The sequence below is a fragment of the Chrysemys picta genome, chromosome 5, assembly GCF_011386835.1.
Source record: "Chrysemys picta bellii isolate R12L10 chromosome 5, ASM1138683v2, whole genome shotgun sequence".
In the NCBI taxonomy this organism is placed as follows: Eukaryota; Metazoa; Chordata; order Testudines; family Emydidae; genus Chrysemys; species Chrysemys picta.
Window position 1 is genome coordinate 26,296,410 of NC_088795.1, and position 21,460 is coordinate 26,317,869.

Genomic DNA, 21,460 nt, shown 5'->3' on the forward strand with positions numbered 1-21,460 from the left:
TCTTAAACCCTTGCTTAGGTCTCATTGAAGTCAGTGGGATTTAAAGGATATTTTAAGTTAAACGGGTACTTAAGTGCTTTCCTGATTTGGGGCCAGAGTTCTCTATTACCTAGTGCAGGGATTGGCAACCTTTGGCATGCGACTAATCAGGGAAATCCGCTTGTGGGCCGGGACGGTTTGTTTACCTGCAGCATCTGCAGGTTTGGCCGATTGCAGCTCCCACTGGACGCAGTTCGCCATTCCAAGCCAATGGGGGCTGCGGGAAGCAGAGTGGACCGAGGGATGTGTTGGCCGCCATTTCCCGCAGCCCCCATATTAGTGAACTCATAATCCTGCTTCTGAAAACCCCTGCTCTCAATGAATGAGAAAGTGATCATCATTCTAGCATATAACCTGAACACTATGTTTATCTTGTTTCTTTCCCCTAGGGAATATCTCCTTCCCTTCCTCAAGGGACGCAACAGTAAAGTAGACCTGGAGAATGGAGAATTTTTAGTCACTCTTTGTTAATGCCGGTTTCCCCACTTCTTGACCTTTGAGTCCTCTTCCATTTATTGCAAGGTCTCACATGCATCATTCTTGCTGCCAGTCCAATTGAAGAACACATTCTCCCCCAAGTAATTTGTCTGGACATACTGTTACATGCAAAATCAAGATGTGAGTTTAATTATCATCTTGGCAACATTATTTCCATTGGAAATAGTACAGTGTGGCTATAATAACACATGGCGCTTCTGAGCATTTCTCTAGAGAGAGCTCATGACAGGACATTATTTAGCTATGTCGCTAATTAGCTTCATATGAAAAAATCTGTGATGACATGATAAATGTAGGGCCCAATCCTACAAGGCAATGACCACTATCTATGTAGTGACTAAGGAAGTTAAGGGAATTCAGCACCTTGCAAAGCCAAGTCTAAAGGCATTATTGCAGAAGTGTTCCAAATGAAACAACATACTGTACATGCTGAAATGTAGTGTACTTTGAATATATATATAAACACTCTATATTTCAGTTACATTTGCTTTTGCACCATCTATTACTTATACCCCAAACAAATTAGTTGAATACATCCTTTAATTTCTATTGGCTTTTTTGCTTACTTTTTAAAAGCGTGTATTTTAATCTGAAAATTAAAATATTTGACATGCTGCCAAATTTATTTTACAAACATGCGCATATTTCAATTCCAGATGCCTGTTCTAGGTATCATTCCCTTCCTTGGTCATCTTCATTGAATTACATCCCCATTTCTGAATTTAATTCAGAATGGCTTCAATGCTTTTTGGAACTCACATGGACTTGCTTGCACTCTCTTGTTCTCTATCATCATATCTACTCTCTCCTTGCTCCTTCACACCATTCTTTAAGTCTTGACATTCCTCTCTGTCCAACCCTATACAATTCAAGGTCACTCATTGACGGTGTACTGCTCCTCTAACTGTAGAAGAGACAGAGGTCCTTTTCACAAACTTCAAAGTTGCCACATCTCTTCCTGTTTCTCCTGAACTTCAGCTTAGCCTATGTTTGGTGCTAAACCCTGCTCATCTTATTCTGTTTCATTCTTGTATGCCTCCCTTACACCTCACTGTGACAATTCTACCCTTCTTTCTGAACAATTGCCCATCATTGTTGACTCCAGGGCTGCTCCACCAGCAGCAGCTGTGCTGGGATCACTAATGTGACAAAATGGCAGTGACTGCCAGATCTTCTTACCACTGTGTTATCTAATCCTGCTCACGGTGGATTTCCTGATGTACTGGTAAAAATGCCAGTAGCCATCAGAGACATTTTCACACTAGTTGTCCATACCATTACCATAAGTGAATGTTTTTTTTTATTAAGAAGAAAGACTTGTATAGATAAAGATGTAAATTACAGATTTGGCTTTTATTGCTCGGGTCCATTTCTATTCCTCATTTTGACCTCTTTTCTGTATTTGAGTCACTGTATCCAGTATTTTAAAACTGAATCCACTTATTTTATCTTTTGAGAAATTGCTTATGAACAATGTTATATAGTAATGAATTGAATTATAATTAGAAATGTTTAAATGCCACAAGGGAACTTTTTATATCCTCTGCTTTGGTTGTGCTTTGTCAGTCAGAAATAAGGATAAGGAAATTCTAGAGTGCCATGATTCTCTAAAGGCTTGGAAGATAAATTCTGGATAAGCACACAGAACGCTTAGGGGATTGTGTAAACCTTTTTGCTCAGGAAATCAGGTTGGAAATTTCAGAGGGCAATGCTGACTTGGGAGATTTCCAGTATTTTCTGGTTTTGATTGAGCCTTGAATGCTACAAGAGTAACCTTTTTCACGGCATTGCTGCTTCTGCTTCTGCTTTTGGATGAAATCAGCAAACACAGCATCATTTTATACTGGGACATGTAGCTGTGAAGTATGTGAAAGTATAAAAAGCCCTACTGCTGGTTACTAAGCAGGAGATTTGTCTTCCCAGATCTTTGTGATTAATACATGTACTAGAGATGGTTAAGAACTGGAATACTGGATCTGAATCCTCTCCGTATTTTGGGAAAGTTTGCACTAAGATCTGCATCCAGACCTCACAACTGGAGAACCTTTCCAATGGGCTGAAGCAGAGTACTAATTATGAACATCCCTAAACTTTGGATTTGTAAAACTGGAGCTATCCATTTTCTCACAGACTTTGGAATTTGGACTTGTCTTTATACTGAGATGACCTAGAAGACCAAAATCAAATACCTGAGTGCCTTGGGGAAGTTCCTAGTCAGATCTGAGTTTAGATCAGAATTTCACTACATGGGGCCATTTTTAACATGGGCTAGGATTGAAAGTGGTTTATGAGCCAAACCTGGTCACGAATCTCTAGAAATGTGACTAATCTTGAACCTGATATTCCCCTCCATTTACACTGATGGAGGCTGCAAATGAGAGTCGGGCATTGGACGCAGGTTTCCTGACTCTGCCACAGATTCGCTGTGTGATCTGGAGCAAGTCACTACATCTCTCTGTCCCACAGTTCCCCATTCATAAAAGGTGCCATCCTCCTCCTTACTGGTAACACTGAGCCCTGGGAAGACAGTAAAGATGATAATAGGGGGTGATTTAAAATTCCTTTGCTGTTTAGAATGTGTTGGATATCATAATTTGAGGTGTTCAGTGTTTCTTAGGAGGACTGGTCCCTTAGATGGGAAGTGCTGAGACTGACGTATATAAAAATACAGCCCACTTCTTCGGATACCGGCTGCTACTCTGAAAACTGCAAACAAAGTGTGTATGAAATTCTACCAGATCAGTTTCTCTGCTCCCTTCCACTGGTGGAAGCATTTCAGGTCCATTTTGCACTCAGCAAAAGTGTACATGTCTATGCAAGGTGCAAGGAAATGGAGAATCAGGCCCACGCTATTATTATTGAAAGGGCAGATTCTGCCACCCTGACTTGTGGTGAGTAATTCCATGTTCCAGAAATTCCCCCATTGATTTCAGTGGAATAAGGTGCTGTTTAATGTGAGTAAGTCTGGAAGAATCCAACCCTAAGCGAACATAGTGTTCTGTCTTTGCAGCACTTCACATGACAGTGGGATCGCTTGGAGAAGGAGCAATGCATTAGCTAGTGATTGTTCAAATTTAAAGCAATCAGTTTTTTGGCCTAGTTATTTGTTCTAATTTGTTGACTGTGTCTGAATTGCATCTTTTCAGAATGTCTCTTTTCTGTTCACACTTCTAGTTCTTTGCCCAGCTGACTTGTTGTGAACAAACCTGCTGAAAATCAATTTCTACAGCTGTTATCTCCATCTGTCCTGCCGCAAGGACTTCTTCTTTAAGACATGCTATGTCTTGTTCTTCCAACATGTGCAGCACACTATAGAATTGTGTCTCAGCACCTTGGCAGTGAATCATTAGTGAGCTGATTTGATGCCATTTTTCTATCATTCAGAGACCCCATTCAGTTCATAGCAGCAATGAAAGGAAGGAAGATTATATGTTAGCATAAATAGGGGGAAATGAACTGAATGAATATTTATTGTATTTTATGCAAGTCATGTGTGTCTAATTATAGAAAGAGCCTGATGACTTCTAGGGCACCTTAATTTACAGATCTCATTTCCAGTGGGAAAATTAAACCAATGACTCTTGATTTTATTATTGACAGTTTATTAAATCTTAAATTTCCATCTGTTCCAGTAATTTGGTGTTGCTTCTAAGACATTAATGTTGCTTCAATGAAAAAAAGTTTCACTTTTGCCTGAACATCAATCCAATTTCTAACTTTCTGCTCTTGTCTAAAAAGCTGGTGTCAGAATGGCTTTTGGTTCATTTACAAGGAAGATACCAGCACATGATAACTTTGACAATAAAATTGTTTTTCCTACTTAAAAGCCTGCAATGACTTATTTCCTCTTGGTTGAAGCTATGGCAGAATCTTTAATGGTCATTGCCAACCTGTCAGCAGCCTTAGATGTTGATCATGCGAATCTCTTGGAATATCTTAACTATCTTGTTGGAGAATCTTCTGCAGTTTTAACATAGCGCAGAGACTGAGTGTGCTATAAATTATTATTTTGTGTGAATTAGTTTCTACTTTGACATGTTCTGTGGCCTCCTTGAAGGGTCTCTGTTGTGCTAACTGTATTGCTTTTTGTGATGCCGCCTCTTGTAATTTTTCACCATTGTGATACAAGATAATGTACCAGAGTTAAACCAGTGACATTATACGCTGTGTCCCCCTCTGTCTCGATTTCCCTGTAGTATAATTTCTGTTGGAGGTTTGGGATGTGAATGACTAAACATTTTTCAACATCGCATTTGAATATACATAAGTGGCTATGGAAATTGTTACCTTTCATTATACTCTTGTTATATCTTGTAGACCCACTGGTCTTGGGTCTAGCTAATACTAGTATGGGAGACCTCCAAAGAAAATACACATTTGCTAGGAAGTGCCATGGTGATTCATTAGACAGTCTTGCCCCTGAGTCAGGCTTGGTCTACACTAACCCCCCAAATCAAACTAAGGTACGCAACTTCAGCTACGTGAATAACGTAGCTGAAGTTCGAAGTACCTTAGTTCGATCTTACCTCGGTCCACACGCGGCAGGCAGGCTCCCCCGTCGACTCCGCGGTACTCCTCTCGTCTAGCTGGAGTACCGCAGTCGACGGCGAGCACTTCCGGGTTCGACTTATCGCATCCAGACAAGACGCGATAAGTCGAACCCAGAAGTTCGATTGCCAGCCGCCGAACTAGCGGCTGGGTATAGACGTACCCTCAGTCTACATTGAACCAAAGCTGCAGAAGTGGTGCCGACTGCTTCTGGTCATTAAACTTCCTTGGCTAGTTTTTGCAAGAATAGAGATCTAGATTCCAGTGCCCTGAACAAATTGCAAGTTGCTAATTCCAGTCTCTGTACCTAACACCCCCCCCCTCCAATTTTAATTGGACAAAGCAGTCTTCACTTTCTTCCTAAACTATACTGCTAGAGTTACTGTGTGCTATGGAATAACGTGTGTGTGTGTCAGACAACTGGTGCATTTCAATAAGGATTCTTTTTCAACAGCAATGGGTCCAAAATAAAACTCTGGCTCTAAACCTCCTGAACTTTGTAGGTGAGGCTGGAATCCAAATCCCCTTCTGTATATAAATTTTGCAGCTGATCCCTATGTCTAGAATGAACCGCAACAAAAACTTAGTTCCAAAACAGTAGAAATGTGTGTGTTGAAATCCAGATACAGAAGCTATAAGTCTTTGTCCTTCTCTACTATTGGCACAGTTTGTAAAGCTTGTATGCCTTATTTGAAATGTTCTGTGTCAATGTAAGCCTATCATTCACCATTTCACCGAATGGATTTATATTCTCTCCCCCCCCCCCTTCCTTGCGCAGTTAAGGAACAAACTTCACCAAGGTCTTGATTTTTGTGACTGAGTATCTGAACTGTGCTGAGAGTCTGTTTGTATCAACGAAGGGAGGAAAGCAAATGAAACCTATTACTGTCTAGAACAATTTATTCAAGCAATTTAGACTCAATGTTTCTATGTGAATTATTCATGAGCAGGTTTAGAATTTGTGTTCATTGTTGGAATTATTTGACAAATGATTTATGCAAACGTATATCAGCCTGAGGATTGCTTGTGAACTATTTGAGAGTGTGTTATACTTAAGTACCTGTTTTTGTTGTGTGATCATATGGTATTGTTTCTGTTCCTTGACTGAAAGATTCCCAGGCCTGCAAAAGAGATTGTTTGCATTGGTAGGCATGATGCTTTCTCTTTCTGTAAACAGACTTGCAAACAAAAATTCACTTCCATAAATGCTTCTGGAAAGTGATTTAAAGAGGCTGGAAATGTAGAGAAGTGAAGTCACAGTTTTCTTCAAATGAATATATTTTGCAGCATTTGTCAAACTCTTATACTGAATATCCTTGAGGTGTAATCTCTGAGGTACTCTAATGATCTGGAAATTTGACTATTCTAACTCTTTGCTCCTTTAATTATCTAATATACAATTCATAGATTTTTGCTTTTTCAAAATTCTGCTGCACTGCCATTTACCTTTCAAAACTATTCCAAAACTCTCTTATTTTTTCATTCTATTCTACTGTCTTTGTGTTTAGTTTTAGCATTGATTTTTTTTAATGATTTGACTTTTAAAGAAATTAAGGGTTTTGTCCTGAAACAATAATTTTGTGATTGTACTTAGTCCATTATGAGTTTATGTTGAACTGTTCATTGAGAGCAATTTAATGGATTTGACCTTTTTTTTTCCTGTTTGTGAATTGTCCATGAAATAATCATGAGTGTTATGAGTTTTGCTTAGTATTTGCAATTGTTTGATGAATGCATTTTACTAGTATTGGGGCCTGTGGATTTTTTGTACAACTGTTCTTAGAGCGTTTGATCATCAAAATTCAGTCTGTGCAATTGTTGCCTCTTTCAAAATTCAGATCTCTCGCATGGTTAGGTCTTTGTTTCCTAGGAGACTAAATCTTTATGAACAAGAATTTAAGAAAAAAGCCTGGAAAAAGTCTGGTCTTCTGTGCCTGCAGAAAAGGCTGGCATGTTTATAGCCAGAGGGCCAGATTCAGATACCCCTAATCGGATTAAATAATACCTTATTCAAGGTGAACAATAAGGTGTCAGAATTTATTTATCAAGCAGAGAATCGGGAGCACTATAAGGAAGCTTAAAACATATTAGGGCACTTTAAATCTTTTCCTGTCTTCTTTTACACAGGAAAGAACATTATATTTGACTATATATAGGGCTCCCAGATTTTAAATAATAGCTGGGTTCCTTCCTGACAAAGCTGTAAATCAGATTTATTAGCTGTCTAGCATACTTTTCATTCAATTTTCTCCCATAACAGGCACACCAAGTAATATCTGTGCCTATTACTATGCATCCTCCCTTCTTCCTCCTTTTCTGGCACTAACACTTGCTGGACATCCATTTTTCTCCGTTAATTGGTGGCTCTAGTTAGTAGACTCTTATTCTTTTCAGTGAACCAGTCACTAGAGTGGGACAAAGGCATAGAGGGAGACCCAAAGGGGATCTTAGTAGGTGTGTGTTACTCAGGGTAATCCTGCCCCTTGGTTAGATTATTACTAGTGTAGTAATATGGTCAACTGGCCCCTTTTCTGGGGTGCCAGGTTGGAGGAGGGTCCTTCCATCATCCTCTCCCACAGCATCTTGTGATCCCACTCAGGACCCCAAAATCTATTCCTGAATAAGGAATTCTGGCTTTGGCGTGTTGTGAGCTGCTAACCTCAGTTGAACAATACAAAATTCTCCTTTTCTTCTCCACCACTCAACTATTAATTGACAAAGATGTGAAATGGAGACAAGCAAAATTAAAGAAATTGCAGTAGCTGTTGGGCACAGAGGGACAAATTAGCAATAGGGCCACTGTTAATGGAGATGCCCAGGAAAGGACTAGAGATGTCAGGATTTGGTGCAGAGTCAATAGTTAGCATTGCTATACTTGTACGTACGTGTGTGTGTGTGTGTGTGTGTGTGTGTGTTTGTGTTTTCGTGGAACAGTTGTCCATCATCCTAGACAGCAGAGTTAAATAGTTAGACCTGCTGGGCTCAAACCCAGCCAGTAATTTGGGTTAGGCCAAATTATGCTGTGTTCTTGTGTGGTATATGAGGGGAAAGTGATCCCAAATAACTATCCCATGCAGTTGTGTAGCTTATGTTTTCGGTAGTACAGCAACTGCTCTTTTTTACCTCCCCCTTGGATGCGGGCTACCTGCTGCAAAGAAAGTGAACGATGGCCAGTAGTGGAGGGGAAAGCATTCTGCCATATCCTCAGGAATGGTGCAAAGGTCACACTCCCACTTGGGGATGGTGAGTTCTGGGAGGGATTTCTGTGTCATAATGAGGTACGATCCTTCCTGGACTTTCTTGTAAGACTTTGCCGCTTGACCTGTCCTCCAGTGAGGGCTTGTGCCTGAATGGTATAATCTAGCCCTCTCTCAGGCTAGGCAGGCAATGTGTGGGTCAGAGGGAACCTGGCAACAGAGAATAGAGTGAGTGATAGGTTATACGAGATATAAGAATAGCTTTCCCTGAAGCATTATTGTGGAAGATTGAGAATGCTGTAGAGAGATTCACTGAGGGCCTCATTCTGCTACCAATATTCACAGCAGGATTGCTTGTGGAGTGAGGTACTTCTCAGCACAAGAGTAGCAGGATCTGGTCCATATCTGTCTCGGGGAAAGCCTGAATCTCAGACTGCAGAAGTGTTCAACAACTGTTTAAAAAATGACAAGCCTATAATAATGTTTTAAAATTCATTATTGAACCTGCACAGCCTGAAATAGGAATACTTTGCAGAATACCAGCATCTGTAAAACCTTTCGGTATTCATTTTATTGCCATGAGCAAACCCTTTCTTGTCAGGAGCTAATCTCTCTCGTTTTGTCAATTCGCTGTCTGCACTCCAGTGCCATACCTAGGGAAGAGTGAAGAACTGCAACAGCACTGCTCTTCAGAGCTCTTCACAACCTCCCTCTCTTCCTCCCTCAGACATCCCCCCTCCCAAAAAAACAACAGCAAATAGGCAGAACTTGAAGCCAACCGAAATTCTTGGGAAATGCTGTCTTTCCAGAACTTCTCAAGTGCATTGATGGTGGAGTTTTTAAATTTCCCTACTGACACTTATGATCTTGGCATGTGTCATGTTAGCTCAGGTTGGTGAATTGATTTCTGTTTTGTAGCTCCTGATAAGCTTTCTTTGTTTAACGTGAGGACTGAGGGAGCTCTCGTAGTCTGCCTGATCAGAAGAAGAGTTGTTGTTAAAGTGCTGGATGTCACTTGACATAACCCATTGTGACAGCTATAATCCAGTGTGACATGCCCCAGTGGGGTGCCTCTCCTGAAGAAAATTGAAGGAAACGCCCTGACATTGCTTATAGCTTATTCACGGTCAGACAATGAGTAAGACAGCTTTACGTCTGGATTAAAGCAGAGGATTTTGTCAAAGTTCAACCTAGAGATAATGACCCTGTGCATCTCTCCCAGATTTACAGCATTATAACTGTATAAGGAAGAGGGAGGCAAGCTCTGTCTAGTCAAATATGTAGAATACTGAGCCTGCTACCATCTTTTTTTAAGTCTATTAAAAGTGTATGGTCTTTTACACACTATATGGGGGCCAATACAATTCTGATGTCTCATTCTAATGGCAAAGACTATAATGGGAATGGGAAAAATGCAACTACCTTCTCCTTCTGACAGGTTTAATATGCTTAGCCTCTTGTGGTCTTCCTTGAAGCCAAGCCATGACCCCTTGCTAACTAGAGGGAAATACATATTATTACTTGCAAGAAGTGCTGTTCACTTACAGTTAAGGTCACACAGCAGTTTGGCTCTCCCATGGAACTCTGTGCAGAAAACCAACCAAAAATGCCAACCAGACTTCTCAACTTCCAATAGTTCTGTAGCAAAATTGTTTTGCTGATGTTTAGGAACAGGTTTAACACAGTTCCTGAGCCATAGATTTTGTGGAATGTCTGTGTGGGTGGGCTGGATCTTAGTTTCTAAAGTCATGCCAACTTAGATAGAACTAAGAGTCTAACTTATTAACACTTTTGGATCCTGGTTCCGACTCCATCAAAATGGTTACAGTACTTCTGTGGATAGTGTCACAGAATCAGCCAATGCAAAGTGTTCCAAGCTATTCTGAAACTGATTTGAATCACCCTATCCTTTATTAGAATCATTTATATTCACAACCAAACTTTAAGCATTTCCCCCTCCCACAGATAATCTGTGTGTGTGTGCATGTGTGCATGTGAATGTGTGTAGAACACAGGAATTTAGGAATTACCATACTAGATGCTCCATCTAGTCCAACGTTCTGTCTCTTACAGTGTCCAGCACTGAAAGCTCCAGAGGAAGGGGCAAGAAACACTCACAATAGGCAGCTGTGGGAGTAATCTGCCCTCCCCCCATGAAGGTATCACCCTAGTGGTTTAGAAATTGGTTTACCATACATGCACAAACACATTCAAAATCAAAATTCCCTTAGACTGAATCAAGTTTTGTCTGTGCTCCAGTGATAGGATCAAAACAACATAGGTCTTTCCAATCTCCGTAACATAAAGGTAACCTGCATTGATGCTGACATTGGTAATATTTCAACTGTTTTTAACTGAACACCTAAATCCCCATTGACAGTCTCAAGTATCAACTTTTTTCTGTCCTCTAGGTAAATGGTGGGAGCATTTTTCCTGTAATATTCACAATGTGGAAAATTCCTGCCAGTCAAACACTTAATTCGCTTGCTGTTTTTTCCCCTGCCTTCAGTATGTGGCAGTATACATGAATAGATACAAGGGCAGTTTCCCCAGCAGTAAGATTGGTGTAATATTGATGTATGTTTTACAGCTAATGGAGATTAGATCTTACATTTTAATGACGAGGTGGTGTGAACATAAGAACTCGGTCAGACTAATGCTCCATCTAGCCCAGTATCCTGTTTCCTGACAGTGGCCAATGCCAGGTGCTTCAGAGGGAATGAACAGAACAGGGAATCATCAAGTGATCCATCATCCATCGCCCATTCCCAGCTTCTGGCAAATAGAGGCTAGGGACACTTCAGAGCATGGCTTTGCATCCCTGCCAATCCTGGCTAATAGCCATTGGTGGACATATCCTTCTATCCTATATTAGTATAGGAACTAAGATCACCTTGTGATGACAGACATGAGCTGAACTTTAATTTAACTACTCAGTCCTTAGTGTGTCATGCTTCATGAGGAGCCTGAGTGTTGGCCAAAGTCTGGACCAGAACCATTGTAAGATTTCATCTGACTCAATAGATGATTTGGGATTGAAACAGGAGTTTCACTGGCCTAGGTAAACAGTTCTATCCTCCTTGTGCACCCTAAACTCCCACTGAAGTTGGGATATGAGGGGGTGTAAGGTCTGCCTGATCAGGCCCCACAATAATACTCTGCACAGATATAATCCATTCCTCCAAAAAGCACTAATAGGCATAAATAAGTCTCATGGCATCCATCTGAGATAGGTAGCATTGCACCCATTTTATGATTGGGGAAACCAAAGCTCAAAGAGGTAAAGCGAGTTCCTAAGGTTACAGGAAATCCATTGCAGACCCAGAATTAGAATCCAAATCACTTAACTTCCATTTCTCTGCCCCAAGATCATCTTTCCCATGTGTTCAGTGGAATAAGTGTGTTAGTTTCACTTCTAATTTTAAGCATATAGCATTATATTACTTTAATTTTTATGGTAGTTAATTTGTCTTCAACATTTGTACTATAACCATCAAGAATAAACAGCATACATTTCTTGTATTCTTCTCAGACTGCTATATTTTTTTCTACCAGATGAAAATATTATTCTTGCCTCTATTTCATCCACAGCTAGGGTATTCTGTTTATTGTACTTTATCATAATATCTCCCTAGTTGCATATTATTTCTCCACTGGCCCATTCTGTCTTTGGCAAACACCTCACTCAAAACATTGTTTTCATCTGTACAGATATCTTTTGTATGCTATAGGTTCTTCATCTTGTACTTATATTCTCCATGATAAAGCCCCAAATCTGGTATTCGGTTTTTTGTGTGTTCCCTAGTTTTTATCAGATGCTGTCTGCCTGAGTGTGTTTTAACCTGATGTGTTTAAATTATTCATGAAGAAGGTATATTTCTGTGTTCTTCAGAGCTGCTGGTTTCATTTGCCATCTGAGTGACTCTGCACACTAGCTTTGACTTTCAAAACACTTCTGCTGGTGTGCTATAATGCAGCTTTTGGTTTGGTCTGCCTGATGTCTAGTGGGATTTTATGTATCCTTGGCTTTAGAAGTTGTTTTGAACAGGGGAGGTGAGAGTTAGGTCACCTGTTCATCAGCATCTGAGTTACATTCTGCCATAGAAATGTTCCTGTTTTCCCTCCCTCTCTTCTTTCCCTTTTATAATAATTGCAAAAAGCCTTTTTAGCCAGACAAATTGCTGGTAGATTTCTGAGGGATATTGTACTCCTCTGCCCTGTCACCTACAGGGAGGGTTCATCCCAATCCAGGAACGTTGGCTGGGTAGCATCAGGAAACATGCATTGACATTGCCCCTGTACGTTTGTTCTGTGGCTCAATAAGGGAATTCAGTTCTCCGAGGGTCTCACTCTAGCACCTTTCACTAGTGGTACATTTTAAGACTTCAAAAAATAATAATAATCACAACTTGAAATGTTGCAAAATGAAAAGGAATTTTTATTTTGCACCCCTTTATGAGAAGCCAAACCATTCAACAGATTGTTGATCCTCACGCCATTCATTTTTTGAGCCTCCCCGGCCTCCAGTATTCACATAATGATAGCTTTATAGTTGCCCATCACAGGGCTCCATAGCTTCCAAACCAGATTGCCTGATCCTGTGAACAACTGCAGTGCCAGGGCTTGTTCCAGTCAATCCCAAGAGCTTTACTGTGCTGGTATTAACTCTATAGAGTCACGGGCGTCATCCCAGTGAGGGCAGAATTTGGCTAAGTAGGAGGAAAGGGCTGTTAGTCTCATTCTTTTTCCTGTCCCCTTACCAGCTGTAACTATGACTACACTCAGTTGGATGTGGTAGGGAAGGGAGAGTTCTCTAGCATCTGGGTACCTGCTTAAACTTGGTGTTTATTAACTTTCCTTTCATTTTTTTCCATAGTGGAGTGTTTTCTGCTCACCAGACTTAAAAAAGGTATTTATTGGATACAGTTGTCTCCTGTTTGTGTATCTCATCACGTTAGGTACATCATGTATAGAAAAAAAAGTTGCTTAAATGATGTGAGAAGATAAATGGCTAGGTTTTTTATTCTCTTTTGTAGAAATTGTTTTTAAAGGCAAGGAAAATTGAATACACAGTTAAACTATTTTAAAATGCATAATTTTTAATAAAATGTAAAACCAAAAACTAAAAGTCAACCAACCAAACCAAACTACTATTTGTTGTATACATGTACATCAACAAAACCAAAAACCTGCACCACCCAAAATAGATTCCATTCTTCGTTGTCGTTGCCAGTTTTACATCTTAAAAATCAACCCATTTGGGGGAGAAAATGGCTATTCTAAATAAAGCTAGATGCTGCCACCTTTAGGGCTGGTCTGCACTCAGTGTTTGTACCAATTTAACTATATCTGTTTAGAAATTGATACAGGGGAAGTGGTGTAACCCCCTAATGTGGACACAGGGATGCTGGCATAAAGGTACTTATATCAGTATGGCTTATTTATAAGCACCTTTATACATGTATAACTGCACACACTGAAGAGTTGCCCCAATTTAACTGGATTGGTTTCTAAACCAGTATAGTTAAATTGCTATAAATATTGTGTCTAAATAAGCCCTTACTGACACTGAACAGTACCTTAGGGGCAGATTATGAAAGGCACAAAGGTTCACACTCAGGCACCCATTTCACACTCTGCTAGGGTCCCAGATACTACAGCTGCTCTATCTGTTGCAGTGCTCTGTCAGCACTAACATTATTAACCTCTATTTTTAGAACTCAGCAATAAAATTTAGCTCAGCATAAATTTGGCAGCCCGGGGTAACTAATTTTCAGAGTGATTATCATTATTATTATTATTAAGCTACATGATTCCCATTAGCATTAGTGCAAATCACATGGACAAATCCCTGATCATCATGCTAAGCATTGACTTAGCTGGGTGTCTTAACTCCCTGTATGCCTTGTGCAAATCTCCCCCTTGCAGTCCCACTGAAATGAAGGAGGCCATTTTTGGAGTAAATGTGTTACTCTACATGTGGCCACTCTACAATCTGGCCCATAGTTTTCATTCTTAGGGCAAGATCCTGCAAATGGAATTCCCATGGGCAGAGCCCTGCACCCCTATGTAGCCCTGTTGAATTCACCCATACGCTGCAGACACTATGCAGATTGTAGAATAAAAGTTCTGCATAATGATCAGGGATTCACATGTGATTCCCACTAATGCTAATGGGAATCACAAGCTTAATATCTTATCGTCACGCTGAATATTAGCCAAGTTTCTGCCAAGAGCTAAATTTTATAGCAGAGTTCTAAAATTCTAAAAATAGAGGTTAGTAATGTAACTGCTGATACAGCATTGGAACAGGTGAACCGGCTGGAGTATCTGGAACCCTAGTAGTGTGAAATCTGGAGGTTAGTCACTTATGTTTGACTACCTTGCTAGCTAAATAGGTATTTGATTGTGGGTTAGATTAGGTTGTGCCTGATCCCCCAAATATACTTCAATTCCCAGAGTGTGTTGATCTGTAAAATAATTACTGCTGCCATTCTTGTAGCCTCTTACATTAACTAAAGCTGCCTGCTTGAGACATCGGGTGGTGTAGATTAGCAGAGACACTAGCAAAAGATATGTTGATTGTATGAGGAGGTGGGACAGATAATGTGCTTGAGAACACCCGTTCCTTTTTACTCCTTAATTCCATGCTTTAAAACAGAGGGAGAGTCCCCTCTGTTCTCCCTCACCAGGGGGAGCATCACTCCTCCTTCTCCTTGGATGGCATGGGAAGAGCTTCCCTGCCTGTTACAATCTATTTTAACCACTGCCTGTGTTCTTTGCAAGCTGTTCCCCAGAGCTCTTTAGAAAGGAAGATAAGCATAGGATATTCTCTCCCAATTTCTCTTCTCTGCTTTGCTCCGGTCTCTCTGACAGAGACACAGTAGTTCTGCTGGTGTGATTCAGACTACAGCTCAGGCAAATGTATCCCCCTGCAACCACCACCCAAAACCTAGAGCCAGCTGCTTAATGAAGCAGAAAGCCGCTGTAGCTCTTGTGTGAATTCATAGACCTCGAGGGTTTCCTTGTCTGTCTCTTCTCCCCATGTGCTCTCCGCACTTCCTCATTAGAGAATGCATGCTCTAGGGCTGGCAGGCTGGCTGAGCGACAGTCTGTCAGGCGTGCTGATCTGGAGGACCCTGGTTCACAGCATTCCCGTTGTCACTGACGAGGCTAGAATTCTCATTCTTAGGTTGAGTAGTGAGCTTCACAATGCCATGATCAGCAGAAAAAGATGTCTCCAGCAGGGATTTCAGTGGCTTTGGCTGAATCTAGCACCAGCTTCAGCTGCAGTGATTAGCTGCTGCAGGCCAGGCTGTAATAAGGGACAGAGATGTGTTTGTGTGGAAAACAAAGGTCATGGTTTTATTAACAATAACATCATTCCATATAGTCAAAAGCTCTTATCTGATCTGCACTCGTGACCTGCTGAGACAGCAGAGCCCCGTTGCGGGTGACAGCCAAAGCTGCCAAGACACTTTCCCCCTTCACCATGTGGCTTAGACTCCAACCTGGCAACCTCCTTGAGGCATTGTGGCCTCCTCACAGACCACAACCAAATCTGTTTAGGTACTTCAGACCTCACCTCAGGTCACGGACAACTCACCTGAAGTATGGCTTCAGCGTACCTGCATGTAGACCTGGCAATCCTGTAAAAGCCTTGCTTCATATAGATTCATAGATTCTAGGACTGGAAGAGACCTCGACAGGTCATCGAGTCCAGTCCCCTGCCCACATGACAGGACCAAATATTGTCTAGACCATCCCTGATAGACATTTATCTAACCTACTCTTAAATATCTCCAGAGATGGATTCCACAACCTCCCTATGCAATTTATTCCAGTGTTTAACCACCCTGACAGTTAGGAACTTTTTCCTAATGTCAAACCAGGACCTCCCTTGCTGCAGTTTAAGCCCATTGCTTCTTGTTCTATCCTTAGAGGCTAAGGTGAACAAGTTTTCTCCCTCCTCCTTATGACACCCTTTTAGATACCTGAAAACTGCTATCATGTCCCCTCTCAGTCTTCTCTTTTCCAAACTAAACAAACCCAGTTCTTTCAGCCTTCCTTCATAGGTCATGTTCTCCAGACCTTTAATCATTCTTGTTACTCTTCTCTGGACCCTCTCCAATTTCTCCACATCTTTCTTGAAATGCGGTGCCCAGAACTGGACACAATACTCCAGCTGAGGCCTAACCAGAGCAGAGTAGAGCGGAAGAATGACTTCTCGTGTCTTGCTCACAACACACCTGTCAATACATCCCAGAATCATGCTTGCTTTTTTTTTGCCACAGCATCACACTGTTGACTCATATTTAGCTTGTGGTCCACTATAACCCCTAGATCCCTTTCTGCCGTACTCCTTCCTAGACAGTCTCTTCCCATTCTGTATGTGTGAAACTGATTTTTTCTTCCTAAGTGGAGCACTTTGCATTTGTCTTTGTTAAACTTAATCCTGTTTAACTCAGACCATTTCTCCAATTTGTCCAGATCATTTTGAATTATGACCCTGTCCTCCAAAGCAGTTGCAATCCCTCCCAGTTTGGTATCATCCGCAAACTTAATAAGCGTACTTTCTATGCCAATATCTAAGTCGTTGATGAAGATATTGAACAGAGCCGGTCCCAAAACAGACCCCTGCGGTACCCCACTCGTTATGCCTTTCCAGCAGGATTGGGAACCATTAATAACAACTCTCTGAGTACAATTATCCAGCCAGTTTTGCACCCACCTTATAGTAGCCCCATCTAAATTGTATTTGCCTAGTTTATCGATAAGAGTATCATGCGAGACCGTATCAAATGCCTTACTAAAGTCTAGGTATACCACATCCACAGCTTCTCCCTTATCCACAAGACTCGTTATCCTATCGAAGAAAGCTATCAGATTGGTTTGACATGATTTGTTCTTTACAAATCCATGCTGGCTGTTCCCTATCACCTTACCACCTTCCAAGTGTTTGCAGATGATTTCCTTAATTACTTGCTCCATTATCTTCCCTGGCACAGAAGTTAAACTAACTGGTCTGTAGTTTCCTGGGTTGTTTTTATTTCCCTTTTTATAGATGGGCACTATATTTGCCCTTTTCCAGTCTTATGGAATTTCTCCCGTCTCCCATGATTTTCCAAAGATAATAGCTAAAGGCTCAGATACCTCCTCTATTAGCTCCTTGAGTATTCTAGGATGCATTTCATCAGGCCCTGGTGACTTGCAGGCATCTCACTTTTCTAAGTGATTTTTAACTTGTTCTTTTTTTATTTTATCTGCTAAACCTACCCCCTTCCCATTAGCATTCACTATGTTAGGCATTCCTTCAGACCATGGAGTAAAGCGCACGAAGTATATACCATGGAGAAAAGCGCACTGAATGAGGGAAGGCTTCAAGTGTCCATTGAAAAAGGCACTGCTGTTGAATCATTCAATGTGTATACTGTGTGGCTTGCAGCAGATAAGGCAATGGCTCTTTGCGTAGAAAAGACTTCCATGGACTCTGTTCCTCTGGCACAAACCCAGTAATAGAATATATGACTCACATGTATCTAAATTAGGAGCATTATCTGATGTTACACTGTATGTTTGTCTGTTTTAGACTATTTGAGAAATATATGAAGAACAAACATGTATCATAATACATATGCACAAGGGGACAGTTACGGTTGCAAAGCTCATCTCCCACCCACAGCCTTGCAGTAAATGCAGCTGTCACTTGTAGAGAAGCTGTGTGAGTTGCTTAAGGATCTGTCCCTGCCACAGTCACCTCTTCAGTGGCCTTCAAGCAGCTAGCTCTCGTTACCTGCCCTGACTAACGAGACCTGGAGATGCAGGTCTTCGTCTATGACAGAACAAAGATACAGGAGTTTCTCTGACCCCTAGCCCTAATCAAAACCCTTTGAAGTTAATCTTTCATTGCCTCCAGTGGGCTTTGGATTGGGCCATTGTGCATGAGGAGCACCCGTACAGTAGATGGTCCCTTCTATTGCACTCACCCGCTCCTGCACCTCCACAGTGGTTACTCTGCCGTACTTTTCTTTGACACCCACAGCTGCTTCTGCTGCAAGCAGAGCCTCTGTTGGAATGATGGTCTCAAAATCCTGTGAGGAAAATTTCACTCTCTAGTTAACCAGATATCATGAACTCAGTGACTGTGTGGTTGGTACTGGATAGTCCTAATAGGAACACAATGGTCGCCTTCCCATGATGCACCTGGAAACTCCTGGAGGTATTGGTGAACAAGGATGCCCATTCTCCCAGCTCATCCTGGGCTCTATATTGATGATCCTAAGAACCTTGATAAAGGGAGGCAATGGGGTCAGCAGCAGGTTGGGATTGGACCCAATTCATAGTAGATCATCAGCTAGTAGAGAAGGCTGGTACTGCTACATGACTTAGAAAAGTATGATATTGAGTAGGCTGCAAGAAGGAATTAAAGGAACCTCTCTTGCACCCATGGTCTCTCTTCTAGGCAGCTTATTGGGGGAAAATCCAGTCAGGTCATGGATCCATTGACCCAACCAATTGCAACCCCAGCAGCTGTCCAAGTTGGGACACTGGGCCTCTGCCACAGTCACTTGTGGCTTTAGGTGGGGTGCTGTTCCTGTTCCTGGCTAATTCATCCAACAGATTCATCCTTCCCTAGGTGTTTGCAGCAAAGCTCTGCTTTCTCAGTGAATTACAACTGAACATGTGTTAGAGAGAGCTTGGGGATGAAAGGGTATCTATTTTACCCACTCCCTATACTGCACTACAGATGCTAGACAGCGCAACCTGTATCTGATGGCGTACAATGGTTATTAATCTTGCAGTTCCATAGTGTTGGGAGTCATTGCACCCTGTGTATCTGGCCTCTTTGATACTGAGGATGGATTTCACATATTGAAGGGGAGAGAGAGGGTCCTTGAGGCTGAGGAGAGTGATGAAAAGTGCCACAGCAGAAAGGAAGAGAAGTGAAAGAAGGTCCCTGGGAAGTTGTCGCTGTTGTCAGGGAGATTGGCAGGAGAGTTCCATAATGGGGAAGCATTTGGGGCAGACAGGGTGTTAAGAAGGATTTGGTGGGAGACAGTGTTTGGTATCAGAAAGGGAGGCAGGAGAGGATCTCAGCAATTAAAAAAGCCTCTCTGAGGTGAAACTACCAGGCAAGAGGAGTGTGGAGTAGGAGGGATTAGTTGGGTTGGTTGGGTTATAGTTAAAACAGCTTCTATTGTGTGGCAGCAGCCATTTTAAATATCCCAAATCCAGCCCTTGTTTCTTTAGAAAGATACATATGGCAAAAATGCTGGATGAATGTGTGAATCAAATCCAGACTAGATTCATCACATTGATAATTCTCATGGATTTCTTATGATTGCTTTCTTTGTTTTTCTAGACCATTGGAGTAGAGCTGGTCTAATTATTCAGCCAAAACATTTTTTGGCAAAAAAAAAAAAATGCAGATTTGGTGACACTGAAATATTTTGTGAATTTGTGTTGGTTTTGCCAAATTTGTTTTTTGGGGGAACCCCACAAACTTAAAAAAAAAATCTGACAAATTGAAGTGTTTCATTCTGACACATTTGAAACAAAATGACTATTTTGAAATTTTCTTTAATTTGATTTTTAAAAGATCAATTTTTACATGGTTGAAATCAAAGCAAAACTTTTTGATTTCTGTCATAATGAAACATTTATTCAATCTGAAATTAATTTTTATGTGCTGAAAAATTTTAAAAATACATTTTCAGGTTTTTATTGGTGGGAGAAGGGGAATTGTCAGCAAACCAAACAATCCATTATTCTTACATATCTACACTGGGGTATGGAATGAAGATGGTAGGGAATTCACATCATGGACAAATCATGGGCCCAGAGGCATCAGCTGTGCAGAACCAGCCGTGCAGAGCCCATGATCTACTTGGGCTCTGCAGCCATGGAAGCTGATGCTGGGGATGCAATCTCTGTTGAAAAGGCCAGCAGTACTTACACGGCTGGCTAACTCTCCCTCCCCAGGGCCAAATTGTTCTGCCTGGGGAAGGAGATTTACACAAGACTCTGACAATTTTGACTGTATAATGACTGGAGATTATGAATTCACCGTTTAATGTGTTGCTTGGAAACTGAATACCCTACCAATTTGCAGAATCCTCGTGGGCAGCCTCTCTCTTCCTGGGGAAGTGGGATTGGGCACACACAGACAATGAGAAGAGGGGGAAAAAGTGTGACTTTCCTAAAGTCATCTTGGTTTGCAGATAAAATCTGCTAACTGGGTTTGAAAAATCTCAGATAACATTTCACATTTTTATCAGACTTTACATCTTCATGGCATTCAGTAATTAACCCGCGCAACACTCAGGTCAGGCAGGTGAGTACTATTCATCCCATTTTACAGATGGGAAGATGAGGCAGAGAGTTCAAATGACTTTGCCAAGGCCATCAAGGGAGCCAAGAGTAAAGTTCAAAAGCTCCTGGTTCCCGGTCTCATGCTGTAACTATTAAACCATGCTGCCTTTCAGCATACCTGAATGCCTCTCAGATAAATCAAAATGTGGAGTCCATAGGTAAGGCAGGTCTATTGCCACCTGGACCCCTCCCGGTTAATACTTCTCTGCTTTTGGCTGAATTCCTGAAGCCTTGCCTTTAAACACTGTATTCTGGTTAAACATTCCAGCATCAGGAATGCAGATTTTGGCTGATGCTGCAACGTCATTCCTGCCAGTGTTGATTATTTGAATAACGTTGCAGGGCAGTATGGCATGGCTTTCAGGATATGATATTATTCAACTGCAGCAGTACTTACTACGGGTGTGGGGTGGAGTGAGAGAACAAGCAGACTGGTTCTTTTATTTGAGCTGCTGATTTCCAGGAATTTTATCGCTTTAATGATCGAATATAAAAACATTCAGAAATTCTTACTCTGTATTTACTTACTAATATAAAGGAATAGCCTGTTGACCGATCTTTGTTTCTACTCTACAGCCTCCTCCTCAGATATATGATAAACAGCTGGATGAAAGAGAACATACGATTGAGGAATGGAAAGGTAATCCCATTTTAAAGATATATGGTATATGGACCAAATCTGCTCTCAGATGTAGCAGTACAAATCCAGAATAACTTCTTTGAAGTCAGTTTAGCCCTGTGTACTGATACTTTGTTGGTAAATATAGAAGAGGCTTCTAGAGTTACACCTGTAGTCTCCAAAGGAT

General features: G+C 41.2%; 1 protein-coding gene across 50 annotated transcripts in view; it reads left to right on the plus strand.

The window, feature by feature from the left end:
* Positions 1-21,460, plus strand: part of MAPK10 (mitogen-activated protein kinase 10) — a 317,031-nt gene that overhangs the window by 279,545 nt on the left and 16,026 nt on the right. For 42 of the 50 annotated variants that reach the window (XM_065597550.1, XM_065597549.1, XM_065597569.1 and 39 more), the window contains 2 exons: positions 13,159-13,191; positions 21,231-21,294. In XM_065597550.1, coding sequence (XP_065453622.1) covers positions 13,159-13,191; positions 21,231-21,294 — 97 coding nt within the window. The remainder of the gene's footprint in view (positions 1-13,158; positions 13,192-21,230; positions 21,295-21,460) is intronic. The other 8 variants (XM_065597582.1, XM_065597560.1, XM_065597583.1 and 5 more) reach the window with 1 other exon arrangement.